This window comes from Rhipicephalus microplus, chromosome 4 (genome assembly GCF_043290135.1).
Source record: "Rhipicephalus microplus isolate Deutch F79 chromosome 4, USDA_Rmic, whole genome shotgun sequence".
In the NCBI taxonomy this organism is placed as follows: Eukaryota; Metazoa; Arthropoda; class Arachnida; order Ixodida; family Ixodidae; genus Rhipicephalus; species Rhipicephalus microplus.
In genome coordinates, this window is record NC_134703.1 from 88,295,649 (window position 1) to 88,315,805 (window position 20,157).

Below are 20,157 nucleotides of genomic sequence, written 5' to 3' on the forward strand. Positions count from 1 at the left end.
TTAAACCTTAGCTTTTAACCTGGATGGAACATAGAGAAAGATTACAGATTGCAGAGGGTTAAAAAGTGAGCAGTGAAACACGTGTTTGGCATAAAATTTTCACAAAGCCAGAATTTTCTTAGACGCGCGTCATTCTACATGTTAATGCTACATGTCCTGTAGATGGTTTTCATTCCTCCACCGATACGCCACCGTACAAATAGGCAGCAGCTGTGACACACTTGCCCTGACAGAGGCCAATCCATAGGCAGCTAGAGCTGTTGGTTTTGGTCTATGCGCTCAGTCTATATGGGTAGCAAGCAATCTGCTGGAAACTTAGCGTATCACAGATTTGCAGTAAAAGAAAGCAGCTTAAAAGCTTACCTTGCCCTTGTCGAGCTCCACACCAAGATCAGACATTTCCGAGCGCAGCCTGCTCACGCTACGTTCCCTCTGAAAAGAGAAAATAAGTACGGTGTAGACACTATTCTCAAGCGAGGACAAGAAGAAAAAAAAAAATGGCAGTTTACCTTCTTCATTATAGGCCTAGAAACCTTTGGTTTCGTGGTGTTGTCTATCTTCGAGTTGATTGCCAGAATGGCCTTCTTCTTTCGAATCCTGGGAAAATGTGAAAACAAGGATTCCAATGATAGGCAACATACCGTTACAAAATTGTAATGATTGACACACTGTAGATGCAACAGAATACAAAGAGATCATGCTTCAGCCCGGGAAAAAATTTTTGTCAACTGCATTCGTGCCCTACACCGTCGATGAAACATCACATAGTGGAGCCGATTTCAGATGTGCAACCACGCGTACATCATCATAAAGCTGTAAACGGTGCTGCTACTGCAAAGAAAAAGACAATGTTGTGGCTATGTTCCTCTTATTTGGCAATCTCAACACACTGCTGTGGCCACATCATTGGTCGATAACCTGCATGCACCTCTTTAAATGAATGCACAAAATATAGATAATAAATGTGTGCAATCATCAGTAATTCAGAAAGCATGCACCAATCACATCAGTGAGGAGTCATAGTAAAGCATTCAAGCAAATGTGAAAACTGCACTTAGGCATGGTCAACTGAGAGAACAGCCTTGGACTGTGTTACTGCCCCCTGATGGTCTTTCCTCACATTGTGGACTATATCTTCATGTTTGACTATAGCTTCCCTGTCTATAATACATGTTGAATTTTCACAACAGTAAAGACTCGTAAGGAGTTCTGGTTTTTTTTGGCCACATTCTAAACACCTCCATGGTTATGGCAGGTTACGGCATAACAGAGTTTCACAGAAGTGATGCCTAATGAAGTTGGCAGGCCAAAGCACCGAAAGCCAGCTAGGCTATTGGCATCATCCTCAATCTAAGAAACTACAAGCTCATGCAGGAGGATCTTGAGGCACAGGGTACCCACTCTTATCTATCATAAAAAATTCAGTCGATATACAACTATAGCTCTAAAGCTACAACGTAGAGGCACAAAAATCTGCCCATTACCAAATTTCGTTACAGCCAAACTGGCCAACAAATTGTAAAAAATTGTGCCCTTGGCGAAGTTTGCAAACAAAATCAACAGCAGAATCTCTCCCTAAGCATTCAAAGCAAACACTAAAAATTAATTCAGGTTACACGATTCAGAAAGAAATGGGGTTTAGAAGAGAAAACCACGGTGTGCTTACTGTCGAGCAAGGCTCCTGATTTCTTTCATTTCTTCATCTTCCTCGCTCTCGGGGAAGTCGTAGAAGCCTGCCTGCTCCCGTAACTCTTCCTCTGCTTCCAGTTGCTTCAGTTTCTGTCCATTGAATAACACATAACATCAAATATTAACCGAAAGAAGATACTATAAGAGCCTTTAAGTGCGACAGAAATTTTATACAGAGAGAGCTACGAGATGTGGAAAAAATGCGCTAGACACCGTAATGTGGCTTCTTGCATTTGAAGGCATTATTTAACTTATAATTGGCAGTTGTAGATGCTGAAAACAGCATCAAAAACTGACTGCAAGTCTCCACCCATAGGTCTCCATCCCTGTTTCTTTTCTTTTCCTCTCTGAAATGCTATCACTGAAGAAAAGCCTGGAAAGTGAGCGGCCTCACTCACAGCATCCTAAATGTGCGGCCGTTTATTTATTATTCATTTTACATATACTTCCAGATAGAACGGCGTGGTGGGATGAATTTTTTTTAACTAGAAGCTTTTCTTTTTCAGAAATGTGCACAGATTTCGGTGTAGCTTCTTGGTACATTTGGCTGGTTCTCTATTATCCCTTTCATAAATATGTGTTCCTATTCTATTTTGCAAACATGTTAACCTTACTAAAAATAGATATAAAAATATAGTTATATAGGAGCAAGGTTATAAAACTTCAGTGCCCACAAAGTCTCATAAAAATGAAGGAGGGGATATAAAGCTGCATCAACTGCCAGCCCAAAAGTAATTTAAAAGCTTAATAAAATACAATAAAACATGTTTGAGAAGTCTGCAACAAAATATTCATAACAAATGCATTCTAAACATCACTGTAATAAGAGATGCATGCCAGACTAAATTTCAAGCGTTCGCGCACCTCGAAAATTTCGGGATCAATGTAGTCGGCGATGTTGTGTCCTTCCCAAATCTCAGGAATGACGTCGTACTTCTCATCTTCAGGCAGGTCATATTTCTCTGGAGACGGAACAACAGACGTCAAGCATGAACAAATCCAACTCGCGAGGGCTTGCAAGAAGTACAATTTCCAATGAAACGTCCAGCCATTACTCACTCTTAAGATCCAATATGTAGTCATCCCCAAGTTCAGCCTCGATGTCTCGTTCCTAAAGAAACGAGGAAAGAAGAGCAATCGGCATAAAACACAAGATGAAGTCAACAAATTTCCAATGAATGTCTATGATTTACAAGCAATCAACAGAGGGTGAAGAAAGCCACAACTTGTAACCAACACTATGATAAGAAAATTAAATTATATATTACTTTTACACACAGAAACCTCAACTTGATCTCAAGACTATCCATAATTTTGTCTCATACCTCCACAAGGTGCACAAGGCGAGCCAAAAACTGAATTTCAATCACCAGAATTATCATTTTAATCTGCAGTGGCCAGAATCCCATAAATGCACTATGCATGCAAAACCACTAAGCTATCACATAGTGGTAACAGTTTGACAAGACGACGCACTACGTCCCTGACAACACCAAGTCTGCACTTGTCTTCATCAAAAGAATATTGGCACATACTCCTGATAATGCAGGAATCCTACCACGTGCTACTCGCATGTAAAGCATTTCATATATAGCTGATATAAGCTTACGAAACAAACATGTCTCAAGTTTTAAACAATAATGCTGGCCCTGTTATGATAGCCTGGCACCAAACACGCCATCACGCAAACCAGAATTCGCCAATGCTTGTATAGAAACGGGGCAACATATTACCTATAACTTGTCAAAAGAATTAAGAAGTAGTGTATTTACAAGGCTGTAGGTCGACCTATTTTGTCTTACTTTAAAATCCAAAGTTGGGGGGTCGACCTAGAATCGAAAACTAGTTTCGGTTGTAAGATCTTCGAAAGTGATATCAGCGTATTTCAACTAAGCTAGCTTTCCTGCATAGTTTTCAAGCACTGCCGTGAAGCCACGGCATACTAGTTCCTTTACAGGGTTAAAAAAAATAGTTTTTTTAGTGTAATGTGCTCGATTTTTGTCCCCACGCCCCCCCCCCCCCCCCCCTCGTGCGATTTAAGGTGGGTCGAGCGACATTCGAGTCGACTTACAATCGTGCAAATGTGGTAACGTGTTTTTTTTCCAGTTGTGCTCAAATGTGGCAGGCACAGCCATCTTGCAAATTAAGCAAGCCAGTGTACCTCAACGTTACATCAACCACCCAGGTATCACACCAATTTGTGAAAGCCTACATTCTAGCAAGCGACAAAGTATACTGGCGCTGGTCATTATCCTTTCAATGATTTACAAGGCTTGGACCTTATGGTAGCCTAGACAATTACAGGACAGAAATGTCACCAAAGGACAAGTACATGTTCAAATATTCGCTCCTGGTTCGGGCTTCTTTCATTCTGTCGCTGACAATCACATCATGAGTTCACATTCCCACAGACCCTTTTTCTGCTATGCATGCGAAGAAGGAGACAGTCAGTCGTACCAGTTTCTTTTTGGCTCCATCTGCCTCCATCTTCTTCTGAAGTGCCGCTTCAGGAATGAAGGGTGGTCGCTCCTGGACAGAAAGCACGCATTTTGTAGAAGAGAGAGGAACAGATTAAAGAATCCCCTACAGTGAAATTTTTGTTGGCGATTTTTTTTTACAGCAATTTTTAACCTTGTGTCTGGTAAAACCAAACTCGATTTGTAAATGCTGTGAAGTATTGCATAATTAATGTTAGTGTTGTTAACCGTGACCAATTTTAGTGTCACTTTGAAACGCTGGAGCAAGAGCACTCGAGATCCCGTGCGCTCAAGATTTCATAACGCTGAAAGAGCAGTTTTCGAATCGGAGTCTCGCATGTCGTACAGAACAACACTTATGTGGGAGCTTCATAATGAGTTGCCGTATTTACTCATGTAATCCTCGCACTTGCGTAATTCTTGCACGATCGTATTACCAAACAAAAATGAGATTTTTTTTTCAAGCGAGTGTTTATCGCACATCTCAAAATCGCAGCAGTCATGTCATCTGAGGAGGCGCCAGGCAACGCCCACAAGTTCAAATGCGGGTCACATCGGCTCCAGCTTTTTTCATGGCTGTGAAATGTCAGTTGCTTCGAGAGGCATCTGCGGATACAAAAATCTAAGGCGGGGGACACTTTCTCGAGATTTTATTGCCAAGAGTCTCTACTCCCAGCGTGTGCGAACGCTAGGCCTAGAGTCGGTGAGGACTACAGCCCTGCGCCACCGGCCGGGGCTGCGGACTGAAACTCATGTGGTGCGCATTCCCGCGATCTTCAAGTGACTCGATGGGAGTTTTAACCAAGAGGATGGAAGACATCAGACACAATGGAGACGCCAGTGAACTCGACGACAACGAAATCCCCGGCAAGGGTCCAGGCCAAGAAGACGATGATAGTACAAGCGGATGGACTTACGTTACATACAAAAAGAACAGAGACGCTGAGCGCAAGGCAAGTGATATGTACACCCAAGTCGAATTTCTCCCTGCCCAATCCATGCAAGGCGAGCCAGATGATTGCCAGCAGGATTCTGAACTCAAGTAAGATGCCCAAATTACCCGAGGGTGATGTGAGGGCAATCATAAGACTGAGAGACGGTCTGAATATCAGAGCCACACGCCCGGCCTTGTTAGATAAAGCTATCTACGAAGCAGCAGGCCTTACCAGGGATGATTGACTAACAATCTGTCCCAACCTCACGCAAAACATAGTTGTGGTCAGCACACCCGAAAGCGCTACGGCTGAAAGACTAAGAAGAATTAAGGAGATCCAAATTGAGAAAAAAACGCACGCCACGGCACCGGATGAGACTGCCAAAGGCATAATACGAAATGTGCCTCTGAAATACACACAAGAATACCTCCTCGAAGCCCTGGTTACCAATAGGAACCCATCACTGATACATGCAAAGAGACTTGGAAGTACAACGACGATTATATTCCTTTTCGACGGCTACAAGGTGCCGACATGGGTGTGTTTCAAGAGCACAATCACCAGAGTCTCTCTATATAAGAAACAGATAAATTTCTGTAGGGAGTATGGCAGACTTGGACACACACTAGACGTTTGCCCGCACCCAGAGGAAAAACTTCACGATGTGGCATGCGCGACCCAATGCAAGAGCAGGACGGCAAACCACGATGCAAACTTTGTGAAGAAGGTCACCCCACAGCATACTGGCTGTGCAGGGCTAAATTCAAGACGCCGTACATAGTGAAACAGCGTAGATGGGCAGCCAGGGCTGAAGAGAGAGATTTATCGTGTCCACCAGACGCACCCAGCCAGAAGCAACACCGCCAACAAAAAGCAGGGAAACATAAAGGTCCAGGTTCAGATCCAAAAAATATCTCTATCCAGGAGCAGACCCAGGGAGAAGATGCCTGCCAGAACCAGCCTCAGGGAGAGATTCATATCGCAAGGGGGTAGCCAGCAGCCCTGGAGAACTACCCACGGAACCGGCCTCAGGAAGAGGTCCCTCTCGCGAGGAGGGAGCCAGCGGTTTAGGAGCACAAGCAAGGATGTGAGTTTTACAACAACAAAGGTGGGCTGGTCAGATGGCAAAGTCGGGTGCGAATCGAGGCGGTCGAATCGTGGTAGAACTATAACTATCGTCATGTCATACCAACAAGCCCAATCTGCCACAAGTCCAAATCGTTTCCATGTTCAGTTAAAATGCTTGCTTTTTTTTTTTTTTTTTTTCGGTTGACGCGCCAGCAGCCATGGCCGCCGCGGACTCGCTGGTAGCGCCGGTACTGAGAGCAGCTGTGAGTGTGGTGTGTTTTGTGAATCAGATTGCTTTTGGGTTGTTTCCGAACTACTGATACCGTAAGTAAACAGTCTCGAACAAATTGCATAGACAGACTGCACACAAGACATATTTGTTTTCCGCAGCGTCACTAGCATCAGGGCTTGCTTTTTCCCGCAGATCCCGCAGCATGTTCATCACGGCTATTAAACGCATGTCAAGTTTTAATCCGGTCGGCTTATTACGCTGTTGCAGGTACAGCCGTACGTCACCGTTCATGTAATGACCAATTTCGAGGCTACCAACGGTAATGCCTACACGATCGATGCATATCGTTAGTAATTGCGAGTTTAAACAATCAAGTGCTCATAATATGCCACAGTCCGCTTTTTACCTGCAGCAAAAGTGGCGCAAAACGTGAAACAGTTGTTCAATCACTGAGTATGTCCTGTTTAACATAAACTGCCTAGTTACTTGACATTGCAGTGTCGGTTCGCAATGCCTGCCACAGATTTGCGGACTTTGTGCAGCAGTCATTCTCCAAAATACTGCACGTGTATAACTTGCAGGTGACCGTGGGTAATATTTGAAGCAAAATCAGGGAGATAGATATGGGGTAGTTGCAGTGCAAAACAAAAACCAGATTTGACAACATGTGCGTGGCTCCCAAGTGTATCACTGTGATGATACTGAGCAGCTTACTGCAATGACAAATAGAAAAAAAAAGATACATCACAGGCAGATGGTGCAAAAAAAAAAAAAAAAAAAACTGAATGTCCGTTAAGGGTGGCTTTAGTTTTCAATAAATTTCTGCAAGAGTATGTTTGTTTATGCCAAATGTTTTATTTGTATTACTTCCAAGGCCTGAGGGCACCGCAGGAGGGAGTAGAAAATTCAATGCACACAAATAAAGTAAACATTAGTAATTTCCTACTTTCCAGTGTTACCTATGTGGATGCGTGCTTCAAGGAGGATCAGGTGTTTTATTATAAGTAAGCCGGAACTAATGAATAGAGAAAGTAAAAATCCTGTGAATAATGTCACCGGGTTCCTTCTGTTGCAGCAATTTTTTTTTTATTTTTCATTGCAACCAACTCACTTTATTATTTCTCCGCTTCCGCAATAAGCCTTTCCTGTGAGTCACTCTTGCTGCCTTCATGTGGATGGCTTCAGACAAGCAACATGCATATTCACAATAAGTTTCCGGCAGTTTTTCTTAACTCTGGGTCCTGCTAATGTGATATTTTTGCAATTAAGCTCTTCCATTACTGTTTTATTAAACTTGACATATATTGACTTGAACACTCTGCGCTCAAGCGTAAACAGTGTTTTCAGAAACAGAAAGAAGAAAGTTCACCTTCATTAGTGAACTGAACTGGGCCGGTTGGTATGTACATTACAGAATGTTGGATTTAGACAAGTGGTACCAATCTGTTTAAAACTCGCAAGTACAAGCAAGCACTGAAAACTGCTGAAAACATGAACGGCAGCGTACGGCTTAGATGTGGCCATTAGAACGGGGATAAAACTATAACTATGGTGGTTAAAACTTAGGCATAAGCTAAACGCGTGTGGCAAAAAACGAGCTCCTCACGCTATGGAACCCCGCGGCTGCGGTTGTACGTCTCGCTCCAACGCGTGAATTTTGTCCGTCTACTACTCCTCGTAATGCCACGAGTGTGCAGATGCCACCTGTCCACGCAGTCAGCCCCGACACTGTTTACTTACCGTTTCAGAAGTTGGGAAGCAACGCCAAAGGCAGTCGGATCACTGGCATATTGACACAATGCAGCACCGCGATCACCCGCTCCTCACCGCGCTAGCGCGGCCGTGGTGACGGCGGCGAGCACAGACGAGGGCATCAGGCATTACGTGGAAATGACGTTTGCAGAGGCGGTAGCCAATGAGCGCCGTAGCAGACGACATGGGCGTCTCCCCTCTCTCTAGCGCGTCCTCCAGCATACGGTAGTCAAACACACATCCAAGTTCCCACACTGTCAATGTTGGTTCAAAAGACTACGATTTTATCGTTTTCTTTAATTTTCTCCCCTGTTCTCATGGGTCAAGCCACTAAGGGTATTAGGAGTACTACTTGGAGCATTTGTTTTAACTATACATAGCACAACTCGTATCTCTCTTGCTTCGGTTGGCTTTCTCGGGGACAGCCCGCTTGCCATTTTTTGATCAAAAATGCTGTGTTGCGCTGATGGCAGTGCAATCGTGACCGAGGTGTACCGGGCGCGCATTGATAATGCAAGGTAAGCGCGCGAGATAGATTATTACTGGTGTGAGATAGAAAGACGCCTCAAATACGTGTTTTTGTTAATGAAGCCACAACTCTCGGCGGCGAGGTCACTATTTTGCCGCATCGAAACCCCCTTCGACGCACTGGCTGCCGACGGCAGTAAACTGACGTTGGAAAAAGAGCAAGATTGTAGCAACAGTGTAACAGAGGGTTGATTGCAGGTGATGTTGTCATGTGAGTGCGATGTGCATATGACGGATTTTCAAAGGTGCTGTCGGAAACACAGTGGAATTACGCATTAATCTGTCCGTCACCTTTCGTGCACCGCCGTTAGCAACGGAGAACTACGTGATGATGCCATTGTAATGGTACCAAAAGTGCATGGACTTTTCTATGTTTGCCATTGCGCGGAAAACACTTCGCACGAAAGCTCATTCGCACGACCATATCTGCTACCACAAAATCATTTTGTAACTATGAAGAGAGTATACATGCTGAAGTAGTCGCACAGCTGACGGACGGCTCGTCAGGCTTCAACATGTGCGCGTACGTTTGTACGACGATCCATTAGCGAAAACTGGTGTGCCTGTACATGAAACGGGTTATCATCGTACGTCAAGCTGAGCGCGCCCCTACCTAGTTGCGCAAACTCACTCTATCAACGTCGTGCCTTGTAACGTATACGCGAGCATTTGCACCTGCGTTGAAATATTTTTATTGCGATAGCAATGATATGGACAGTCTCAGCTGATTTTTGGCGTTACCGCCATCCTGAACCATGTATGTATACGTATATATAAAAACTCCAACAAAGAAAAAAAGGTGCCGGAGCTCGGCACCCAGCTCGTCGCGATGCACCAACGCACGCTTATCTCCCACGCGTACTTTGCCCCGTGAATGGTGGCGAGAGTTAGGTGCTTGTGCGCGTGCTTGATTATCCTTTGGTGGGGAAAATTATGTGCCTTGGCCTTTCCCCGGAACGACTGCATTAGTTGCCTAGGCCACAAAGGTCACTTCGCTCGCTGGGCAGGCCTTGTTTGCAAAAAGAGCGCACTTTTCAAACACAGCGAAGTAACAACTGGGACACTCGTTAGTTTGCACTCATATCTGTATTTGTGATTAAGTTTCGTGCATCGTTCTTGTTTAAACAGCGCATTAAGCGTCGAGCTGTAAATATTTTTAGTTAGCTCTCGTCCTGTGTGTGTTGTTTTTGTGCGTCATTTGTGAGCAGCGCGCTACACGTTTGACTCTGTTAGCCATTATTAGCGTTACATTCCAAGTTATTGAATTATACTATCGCATTTATTGCGTCGCCCTTGCGGCGAAACTGACTTTTTTTTTCTTTGTGATCGGAGTACAGGACCCAGCAAAAGTGTCAAACATATTTCGTCGAGCCAATGCGACAGCGGCGAGTTGCCTTCATTTCCACGAGCGATACACACTCGTGGTCCGGCGCAAAAGGGTGCGGCAGCGGACAGTGTGCGCTTAACCACTAAGCCACACCGCTTAACCGCTAAGCCACATGCAGGCAGTACATGATTTAGATTTATTGAGATGCTTATGGTTGGTATGTTTGTCTCGATGACGTGCCGCCGCATTCGTCGGTAGCCGTCATCACGCTCCCGTGAATTTCCATGCAGGCATCATCGCACACGCGCCGAAGTCGTAATCACTGCATGATCTACCGAGGCTCTTATAGCAAATGTGCAAAATCATAAGTTCTTCACAGTGACGTATGCGAACGAATATTCCTGAACACTGAATATTCGAAATTTTGCAATATGTGGTTATTGAATCGAATACTACAAATGCAATATTAGACGAATATTCAAAACTTTCGAATATTTGCACACCCTTAATTAAGACTTATATCCACTCGGGTGCCGCTGTTATGGAATGATACTCAGCTTTCCAGTAATGTACGCTTACACTCACCACTGCATGCTGCAATAATCCCTGCCATTTTTTTGTTTCATGGATCTATGCTGCATCACAGTAAGTTGCATCACATAAAGTCGAGTTGTTGGCTTATGGCAACATAAAACACAGAAGACGAGGTGCAAGCAAGCTGTCGGCGGCCGCAACCGCACGACTCCGCTCTGAATTGTTGATACAGTACAAGTATGGTGGCACCATTTAGTGAACAAAACTACAAATTATTTTTCCACGTGCAGCAAATTACATAAATGACCATTGAGTCTTCCATAAAAGTAGTTGATATAAACATCACACAATTTCAGTTTGTTCATAATACGTGGAGACACTTGTTTATTATTAATACTGCGAGAATTGGAGTGTTTTAAACTGATATATTTAGCGGTTCTTTCAAATACTGTAATGACAACATTGACATGTTCCAAGATGTGAGTGCTTTGGTGGTTATAGATTTTCCGGCCCAGTTTTTCCTCTAGAGTCTGCATATTAACTCTATGAGCGGAATGATTCCATTCCTTCTTTCTATGCTTTTCACCGCCATTAGCTGTCTGCAATTAGTGGAAGTGAACCTGTGCTCCAACAGTGGGAAAAGCTACGCTATTGACCTATGGTTAATGCTTGCAGAGTCGTGGAAAGCGGTTACGCAACAGACCCTCCAGAACTGTTTTCGCCATGAGAGCTTCATACTGGACGCCGAGATGGCCGTCTCGCCCGGAGTGAACAGTGTGTGTGACGAACTTCTACCCACAAATGATGCCTCCGCCGATCTGCACATTGCTGGTGTTTCGATTCTAGTCGGGATAACCCTTGAGGGCTTCGCCGACGCTGACCTCGAGCTGTGTGCAGTGTTTAATCAAGCGTAGCACTACGTCAAACCGAGGAAGAAGAAGCGCCTCCTTCCACGAGGAAGTCCATGCTCACGGGCATTTGCAGCCAAGAATCAATCAAAACAGCTGAAAATAAATGTCGTTCATAATGGCCTCACTTCTTGCCAGTGAACCGTATTCCATTTTAACCAGTTTGGTGCCGAAGATCCGGGAACTGCTACGAGGGACCACGGAAGACTACGAGTGAACTGAACGCTACAGAGAGTCTTAAACCGAAGCGGACGTCGAGACAATCTCTTAAAACACCAGGATTATCAACGAGGTAAGAGCTCTTCTCGGCGATGCGACAGCCACCATCGATCAGCTTTACGCCATGTACGGACGTTTGAAGGCGAACAACGATGAGCTGCACTAAATCAACAGGGAGTTAGAGAGCCACATACCAGATGAAGTGTTTGAGGAAGAGTACGACACCATACTTGAATACGAAGACAACGCTAACAGCGTCATGAGTGAGCTTCACTCACGACGCTGTGTGTGACCGTATTGTTGCGGCCACATCATCAGCACCGGAGCTTCAGACTTCGTCCATAGCGAGTACCGCTGGAGCCTCTGGTGCCAAGCTTCCCAAGCTTACCATCGCCCCAATTGCTGGTGACCTGTGTCATTGGAATGACTTTTGGGAGCAATTTGACCAGATGATTCACCGGAATGGAAACCTCAAGGCAACGAACAAGTTCAACTACCTGAGGTTCTTCCTAAGGGGTGACGCAGCTTCAGCTATTGTGGGCCTGCCAACCACAGAAGCTTGCTACAAGGACGCCATCGACACACTCAAGAAACGCTTCGGAGACAGAACGAGACTGGAGTAGGAGTACTTCTCCAGGCTTCGTACGCTGCCTTCAGTCCATTCAAGTGACCCGACGGCTCTTCGCAAGCTGTACGACCAAGTCATCATCAGCATCAGAGGACTGGAGACCCTTGGGGTGAGCAAAATGTTCTTTTCGGCAATGTTGTGCGACGTATTGCTGCGGGCTTTACCCCACGATCTCGTTGTACAGTACCATCGGTCATGCGCCAATCGGTCAGCGAGCTACAGCAGTGATGAAGCCTCTAACACGGAGCTGGAACGCCTATTACCGTATTTACTCGATTCTACCGCGCCCTCGATTGTAACGCGCACCCGATTTCCACGACGAAAAAAAAAAAAAGTAAGACATCGATTGCAACGCGCACCCATTTTTCTCGCTGGCCCGCACGACCACACCACTCGAAAAAACGACTCCTTTCGGGAGCGTCTTCCATTTAAATATGAGGTACGGCGAAGCTTGTGCCCATCTGACGTGTAACAGAGCATTGCCGTCACTGTAGTTTTACCGTGGACCGATGTCAGCACGCGAACTTGCTTCGCCCCCTTCTTCTTGACAGTTGTGGTGCCAGGCATGTCGAAGTAAAGAGGCGTCTGATCAACATTCCCGATTTGCCCAAGCAGGTAGCCGTTGTTGTGCCGCAAGTTTAGGACGAACCTCTGAAAACTGTGAAGCTTTTCATCGTACTCCTCCGCAAAACTTTTCGCATATGCCCGGTCGCCTTCGAAGGAAAAGCTTTTCCTCTTCATAAAGTCAGTTAGCCAGCACCTGCTCGCTTTAAACTGGCTCCGCATTAGCCCTTTTTCTATTCTAAGGCTAACTGCATAGCCCGCACTTGGAGCAGTTCTGTCGCCACGGGCCGCCATGCCGCTCGCTGCTCAAGCACATACTCGCCGAGCAGCTCTTTAATTTGCGGAAACCGACCTTGTTGTGGTCGACTGAAGCCTTTGCGTGAAGCTTTGCTGTCGACAATCTTCTGCTTTTGTTTCCCCCAGTCCCGCACGCACGTTTCGGGAACTCCGAACGACCGCGATGCAGCCCGATTTACGTCCGTTTCGGCACACGCGATGACTTTTCTTTTAAAAGCGGCACCGTGGTTCACTCGTCGAGTTTTTGGAGTCGGCTCTTCCATGCCGTCGATGCTAATGCGCACCAAGATGACGAACTCCTGAGCACACGTACGAAGTGCCGCACATGGGAAACACATAGGCAGAAATGGCCGACGCACGTAGGGGGCGGCCATGGCAATAGAACGACCGTATTCATTTTTTTTTTTTTCATACTCCATTCTAACGTGCATGCGATTTATGAACTAGCTTAACCGGAAAAAAGGTGAGCGTTAGATTCGAGTAATTTTGGTAATCAGAGGTGATTGTTTGCTGTTCCTACTAGTTTACGGTAAGTTTCTTGTCTATCGAAGTGGAGAGCTTAGAGAAGAGCGAGTTCGCTAACCATCGTGGAAAAGACAGCCGTAATGAGAATGCGCAGAACAAATAACGGCGATCTCGTAGCTCAAAACCCACGTCCTCAGTTCTCCATAACAACACAAAGAAGGTACCTGAGAACTGTATGTTTTGCAAATCGAGCCAACATACCACGGAAGAGTGCTCGTTGGATCTCTCGCTACAAGAAAAGAAGCGCATTCTACCAGGGCACATGAGGTGTTTTCGATGCACAACAAAAGGTCACAGGGCATGTGATTGCAGGCGCAGGATTACGTACTCTACCTGTTAAAGGCGTCATGCCAAAAGCGTGTGTGATCCGCAGAAATTAAGCCAAAAGACACGAGAAATCGACAGGACAAATACCGTATTGACTCGATTCTACCGCGCCCTCGATTGTAACGCGCACCCGATTTCCACCGCGAAAAAAAAAAAAACGTAAGACATCGATTGCAACGCGCACCAATTTTTCTTGCTGGCCCGCACGATCACACCACTCGAAAAAACGACTCCTTTCGGGAGCGTCTTCCATTTAGATATGAGGTACGGGCGAAGCTTGTGCCCATCTGACGTGTAACAGAGCATTGCCGTCACTGTAGTTTTACCGTGGACTGATGTCAGCACGCGAACTTGCTTCGCCCCCTTCTTCTCGACGGTTGTGGTGCCAGGCATGTCGAAGTAAAGAGGCGTCTGATCGGCATTCCCGATTTGCCCAAGCAGGTAGCCGTTTTTGCGCCGCAAGTTTAGGACGAACATCTGAAAACTGTGAAGCTTTTCATCGTACTCCTCCGCAAAACTTTTCGCATATGCATGTTCCCCTTCGGAGGGAAAAGCCTTTCCTCTTCATAACGTTAGTTAGCCAGCACCTGCTCGCTTTAAACTGGCTCCACATTAGACCTTTTTCTAAGACTAATTGCATAGCCCGCACTTGGAGCAGTTCTGTCGTCACGGGCCGCTCTGCCGCTCAAGCACATACTCGCCAAGCAGCTCTTTAATTTGCGGAAACCGACCCTGCTGTGGTCCACTGAAGCCTTTGCGTGAAGCTTTGCTGTCGACAATCTTCTGCGATTGTTTCCGCCGATCCCGCACGCACGTTTCGGGACCTCCGAACGACCGCGATGCGGCCCGATTTCCGTCCGTTTCCGCACACGCGATGGCTTTTCTTTTAAAAGCGGCATCGTGGTGCACTAGTTTTTGGAGTCGGCCCTTCTACGCCATCGATGCTAATGCACTACTAGATGACGAACTCCTCAGCTCACGTACGAAGTGCCGCACATGGGAAACACATAGGCAGAAATGGCTGACGCGCCATGCCGACGCACGTAGGGGGCGGCCATTTTGGATTTGCCAATGGCAATAGATTGAACGTATTTTTTTTTTCGTACTCGATTCTAACGCGCATGCGATTTATGAACTCGCTTAACCGGAAAAAAGGTGCGCGTTAGATTCGAGTAATTACGGTACCAGAATACCGGCAAGTAAGCCAAGCACCAACACGACGGTATGTGCATCTCTAGGGAAGAAGCGACATACCCTCACAGGAGTTTATCGACGAGCGTACTTCTTCAGATGTTTCTGGCTTGGGCCGTAATAGATGTTGCATGTCGGTATGTCAGAGGTGTCATAGATGGAGGAAGTCAGCGCACAATCGTCACAGAGAGGCTATCAAAGCAGCTGAGGCTGCCATGTGTGGGATCCACTATCATTGCTCTCAACAATTTTGTAAGCAAGTCAGGTCGAGCAGCGCAAAGGCGGCGTGTTGTGCAGCTTCGATTGAAGAGTCAGTTTTCACACTTTGAAGTTACCTTGAAAGCAACAAAAATTCCGCACATATGCCAAGATATCGAAGCAAGTACAACATATTCACCATTCATCGCGAAAATACAGAGAGCTGGAAAAGACATCGCTGATCAACTACTATACGGATCTGTTGTCATGGAAGAAGGCATCAGTGTTCTCATCGATTCCGACCAAATTTGGACGGTGATGACAGGAGAGGTCACTCGATGCGCAGGCAATGACACGCTTATTGCTATGAACTCGAAGCTGGGGTGGATGTTTCAAGAAAACACCAACATGGCATAGGACGTTACACACTCACGGAGTAAGGTCTGCGTATTGAAAACCAGTGTACAAGAAAGCTGACGAATTCCTTAGTTCGTTTTGGCAACTCGAGAGCGTAGGAATAACAGATGCCGTCAACAGTGAGAGCAAGCTCAGTCCAGCACTCCAGCAATATGAACAGACTGTCTACCTTAGGAGCGGAAGATACGAGGTGACGCTGCCCTGGAAGGAAAACGTGGAGCTCTCGGACAACAAGCAAGTGGCTATGACAAGACTTTGGAAACTTCTCTCCCTACTGTCCAATAAGCAAGGACTCTTGGAGACGTATGACACAACCATACGGGAGTACCTACGAGCGGGACATGCAGAAGTTGTCGACCGGCCACCCCTGGATTCGTCAAAAGTTTATATGCCGCGTAGAGAAGTGATCCGAGAGCACGCACTCACCACAAAGGCCAGGATAGTTTTCGACACTTCCTCTCACGCAAAAGGGTGCTTTTCATTGAATGAATGCCTGAGAAAGGGTGATAACTTGTACCAGGATCTCGTGAAAGTATTATTACGTTTCGGAATGCACTGTATAGCTCTTTTTGCCGACATTGAAAAGGCATTCCTTCAAATTTCAATCGCTGAGAAAGACAGAGATGCCTTTAGGTTCCTCTGGTTTCGAGAGAAGGAAGCACTGCATTTCTCAGAGGAGGATATTCAAGAGTAGAGAATGACGAGAGTGCCATTCGGAGTGACGTCCAGTCCCTACCTACTGACAGCAACTATACTCCAACATATGAGGAGCGCGCATTCAAGCAAAACCAGAATCGCAAGACTTCTCAGTGAATCATTCTACGTGGACGATCTAGTGGCTGGAGCAGAGTCAGATGAAGAAGCACTTCAAATCTGCAGAGAAGCCAAGGAGATTACGCAGCAAGCAGGAATGACACTGAGGAAATGGACGACTAACTCGCATAAATTGATTATCGCATTAGAGCACGAGAAACAGACCGCAGGCGAGGAAATGGCTATCCTCTACGAGGCAAGTGTGAAAGTACTTAAAGTTACATGAATCCACACACAGATAATTTCACATTTTATTTGAGGGGCCTTCTCGAGTTTATGACAGAAAAATGTGATACCAAGCGGTTCGTTCTTCAAGCTGCTTCCAGAATATTCGACCCCATGGGATTTGTTGCACCATTCACCATTGCTATAAGGATCTTCTTCCAGAAGTTATGGACACGTGGAATAGCATGGGATCAGCAGCTACCTCCGGATCTTCAGGATGAGTGGCGTGAATGGGTGTATCAACTACCGCTTTTGCAGAATGTTTCCATGCCGCGTTATCTTGGCAGCGGAGCCAAATCACCCACATCACCCAGAGAGCTACAGGTGCACGTATTTTGCGACGCAAGCCCTTCGGCATACTGTGCAGCACTTTACGTCGTACCAAGCTGTTCAGCGAAGCCTGAATTGCTGATCGCAAAAGCCCGTGTAGCACCTATCAAGACAACGACACTACCACGACAAGAGCTTCTAGGAGCCTTGATTGGAGCAAGGCTACTTTGCTATGTGTCAAGTGCACTCACGGGCTTTGAGATCCACTGTATGTTGTAGTCGGATTCCACAATCACACATTCGTGGATAAAAGGCAACATGACGAAATGGAAGCAGTTTGTATCGAACAGAGTGAAAGAAATCAGGGAAAAAACAGATCCTTCTATGTGGAGGTATTGCCCTGGTCATGTGAATTGAGCAGACCTGCTCACACGTGCAGTTTCTATGGAGAAATTTTTATCCAGTAACATGTGGCGACATGGACTAGACTGGCTATGCGAATCAAAAGACCGATGGCATCAACCACCGTCAGAAGCTATCAGCATCGACGACCGGATGTCTTCTGAAATGATTGCCGTGCACATTGTGATATACAGTAAGACAACGTCGGTACCAGTCCTGGACATAAACAGTTACAGCAAAATTGAAAGGCTACTCAGGGTCACGACCTGGGTATTCAGATTCATTGAACGCTGCCGAATGAAAATCGCAGCGCACACTAGATTTCTAGTAGCTGAAGAGATTGCTGAAGCTGAAAATTATTGGATCAGGCATGTGCAGCAACAATCCTTCAGAGAAGAAATAAGCTCGATTCGGAAAGGCACAAGTGCAAAGGAGGACTCTATAATTAAAGACCTCAACCCGTTCTTGGATGACAACAGTATCCTTCGGGTAGGTGGGCGCTTGTAACACCTTGAAGCATCTTAAGAGGTAAAACACCCAGTCATCCTCCCGTACCATCACAGCTGTTGCAGATTATTGACAGTACGAGCGACACTGCGAAACTTTACATGGAGGCATGAGAGACACTTTGTCACAATTAAGAGAGCAATATTGGATCTGCCGGGCACGAACACTGGTGAAGAAAGTGATACACGGATGCTACTATATGTGCAGACACTTCAGTATAAGCCCAGGCGATGCTCCAACAGCTCCTATAGCACGCCATTGTTTGACAACGACGAACCCATTCGAAGTCACTGGAGTTGACTTTGCAGGACTGCTTTTTGTTGTGACTACAGCCGGGGTCGCAGAGGGCAAATGCTACATAGCACTTTTCGTATGTGCTACATTCAGAGCAGTCCACCTGGAACTGGTTTCGAGCTTGACTTCAGAAGCCTTCCTCATGTGTTTACGACGCTTTGTAGCATGAAGGGGTCTCCCTCACGTAATTTATTCAGACAATGCAAGAGCGTTCAGAAGACATCAAGAGACTTAGAGAAGCTCTGTCGGATGGTTTCCCAAGAGGACATATCAACATACTTGGGTTACAAGAGGATTACCTGGAAGTTTATTCTTCCCAGCGCTCCATGGTGGGGTGGATGGTGGGAGCGTCTGGTCTGGACTATCAAGCTTCCACTGAGAAAGGTTCTCGGCAAAGCTCGACTCAATGTTAAGGAGCTGACTGCTGTGCTATCGCAAGTGCAGGCGGTCGTGAACTCGAGGCCTCTCGCCTTTACTGAGTATGACAGTGGGGAACCTCGTGAGTTTACCCAAGCAGACCTCATTATTGGATGAAAACTTAAGGTGCTACCACAGGGCGGCAATGACACGCCAATGAACCAAACGCGCACGGAAGCTTTACGACGGCATGCATTTAGAAAACGGCTAAGTGAAAACTTTTGGAACCAGTGGACAAAAGAATATCTGCGTCAACTTCGATCAGCGCACTTTTCACGTTCTAGAACAACCAAATAAGTTAAAGCCCACCAAATAAGTTAAAGCAGCAGAAATCGCCATAGTCCACGAAGAAAAATTACCCCGACAAATGTGGAAAATTGCAAGGGTTCTGGAAGCCTACAGAAGAGCTGATGACCATGTCCGTTCGTGCAAGATCCAACAACAGCGAGGGGTTGTTACCACAAGGCCGATACAAATACCGTAATTACTCGAATCTAACGCGCACCTTTTTTCCGGTTAAGCGAGTTCATAAATCGCATGCGCGTTAAAATCGAGTACGAACAAAAAAATTACGGTCAATCTATTGCCATCGCAAATCCAAAATGGCCGCCCCCCTAATTGCGTCGGCATGGTGCGTCGGCTATTTCTGCCTATGTGTTTCCCATGTGCGGCACTTCGTACGTAAGCTGAGGAGTTCGTCATCTAGTAGTGCATTAGCATCGACGGCATGGAAGGGCCGACTCCAAAAACTCGAGTGCACCACGATGCCGCTTTTAAAGAAAAGTCATCGCGTGTGCAGAAACGGACGGAAATCGGGCCGCATCGCGGTCGTTCCCGAAACGTGCGTGCGGGACCGGCGGAAACAAAAGCAGAAGATTGTCGACAGCAAAGCTTCACGCAAAGGCTTCAGTGAACCACAGCAGGGTCGGTTTCCGCAAATTAAAGAGCTGCTCGGCGAGTATGTGCTTGAGCAGCGAGCGGCACAGCGGCCCGTGACGACAGAACTGCTCCAAGTGCGGGCTATGCAATTAGTCTTTGAAAAAGGTCTAATGCGGAGCCAGCTTAAAGCGAGCAGGTGCTGGCTAATTAACTATATGAAGAGGAAAGGCTCTTCCCTCTGAAGGGGAACATGCATATGCGAAAACTTTTGCGGAGAAGTACGATGAAAAGCTTTACAGTTTCCAGAGGTTCGTCCTAAACTTGCGGCGCAACAACGGCTACCTGCTTGGGCAAATCTGGAATGCAGATCAGACGCCTCTTTACTTCGACATGCCTGGCACCACAACTGTCAAGAAGAAGGGGGCGAAGCAAGTTCGCGTGCTGACATCGGTCCACGGTAAAACTACAGTGACGGCAATGCTCTGTTAGACGTCAGATGGGCACAAGCTTCGCCCGTACCTCATATTTAAATGG

General features: G+C 46.2%; 1 protein-coding gene across 1 annotated transcript in view; it reads right to left on the minus strand.

Moving 5' to 3' along the window:
* Non1 (nucleolar GTP-binding protein 1) overlaps positions 1 to 20,157 on the minus strand; it is a 57,111-nt gene that overhangs the window by 19,456 nt on the left and 17,498 nt on the right. The window contains exons 10-15 of the mRNA XM_037423221.2: positions 4,147 to 4,218; positions 2,749 to 2,800; positions 2,554 to 2,651; positions 1,667 to 1,779; positions 510 to 597; positions 364 to 432 (exon numbers count right to left, since the gene is read on the minus strand). Coding sequence (XP_037279118.2) covers positions 364 to 432; positions 510 to 597; positions 1,667 to 1,779; positions 2,554 to 2,651; positions 2,749 to 2,800; positions 4,147 to 4,218 — 492 coding nt within the window. The remainder of the gene's footprint in view (positions 1 to 363; positions 433 to 509; positions 598 to 1,666; positions 1,780 to 2,553; positions 2,652 to 2,748; positions 2,801 to 4,146; positions 4,219 to 20,157) is intronic.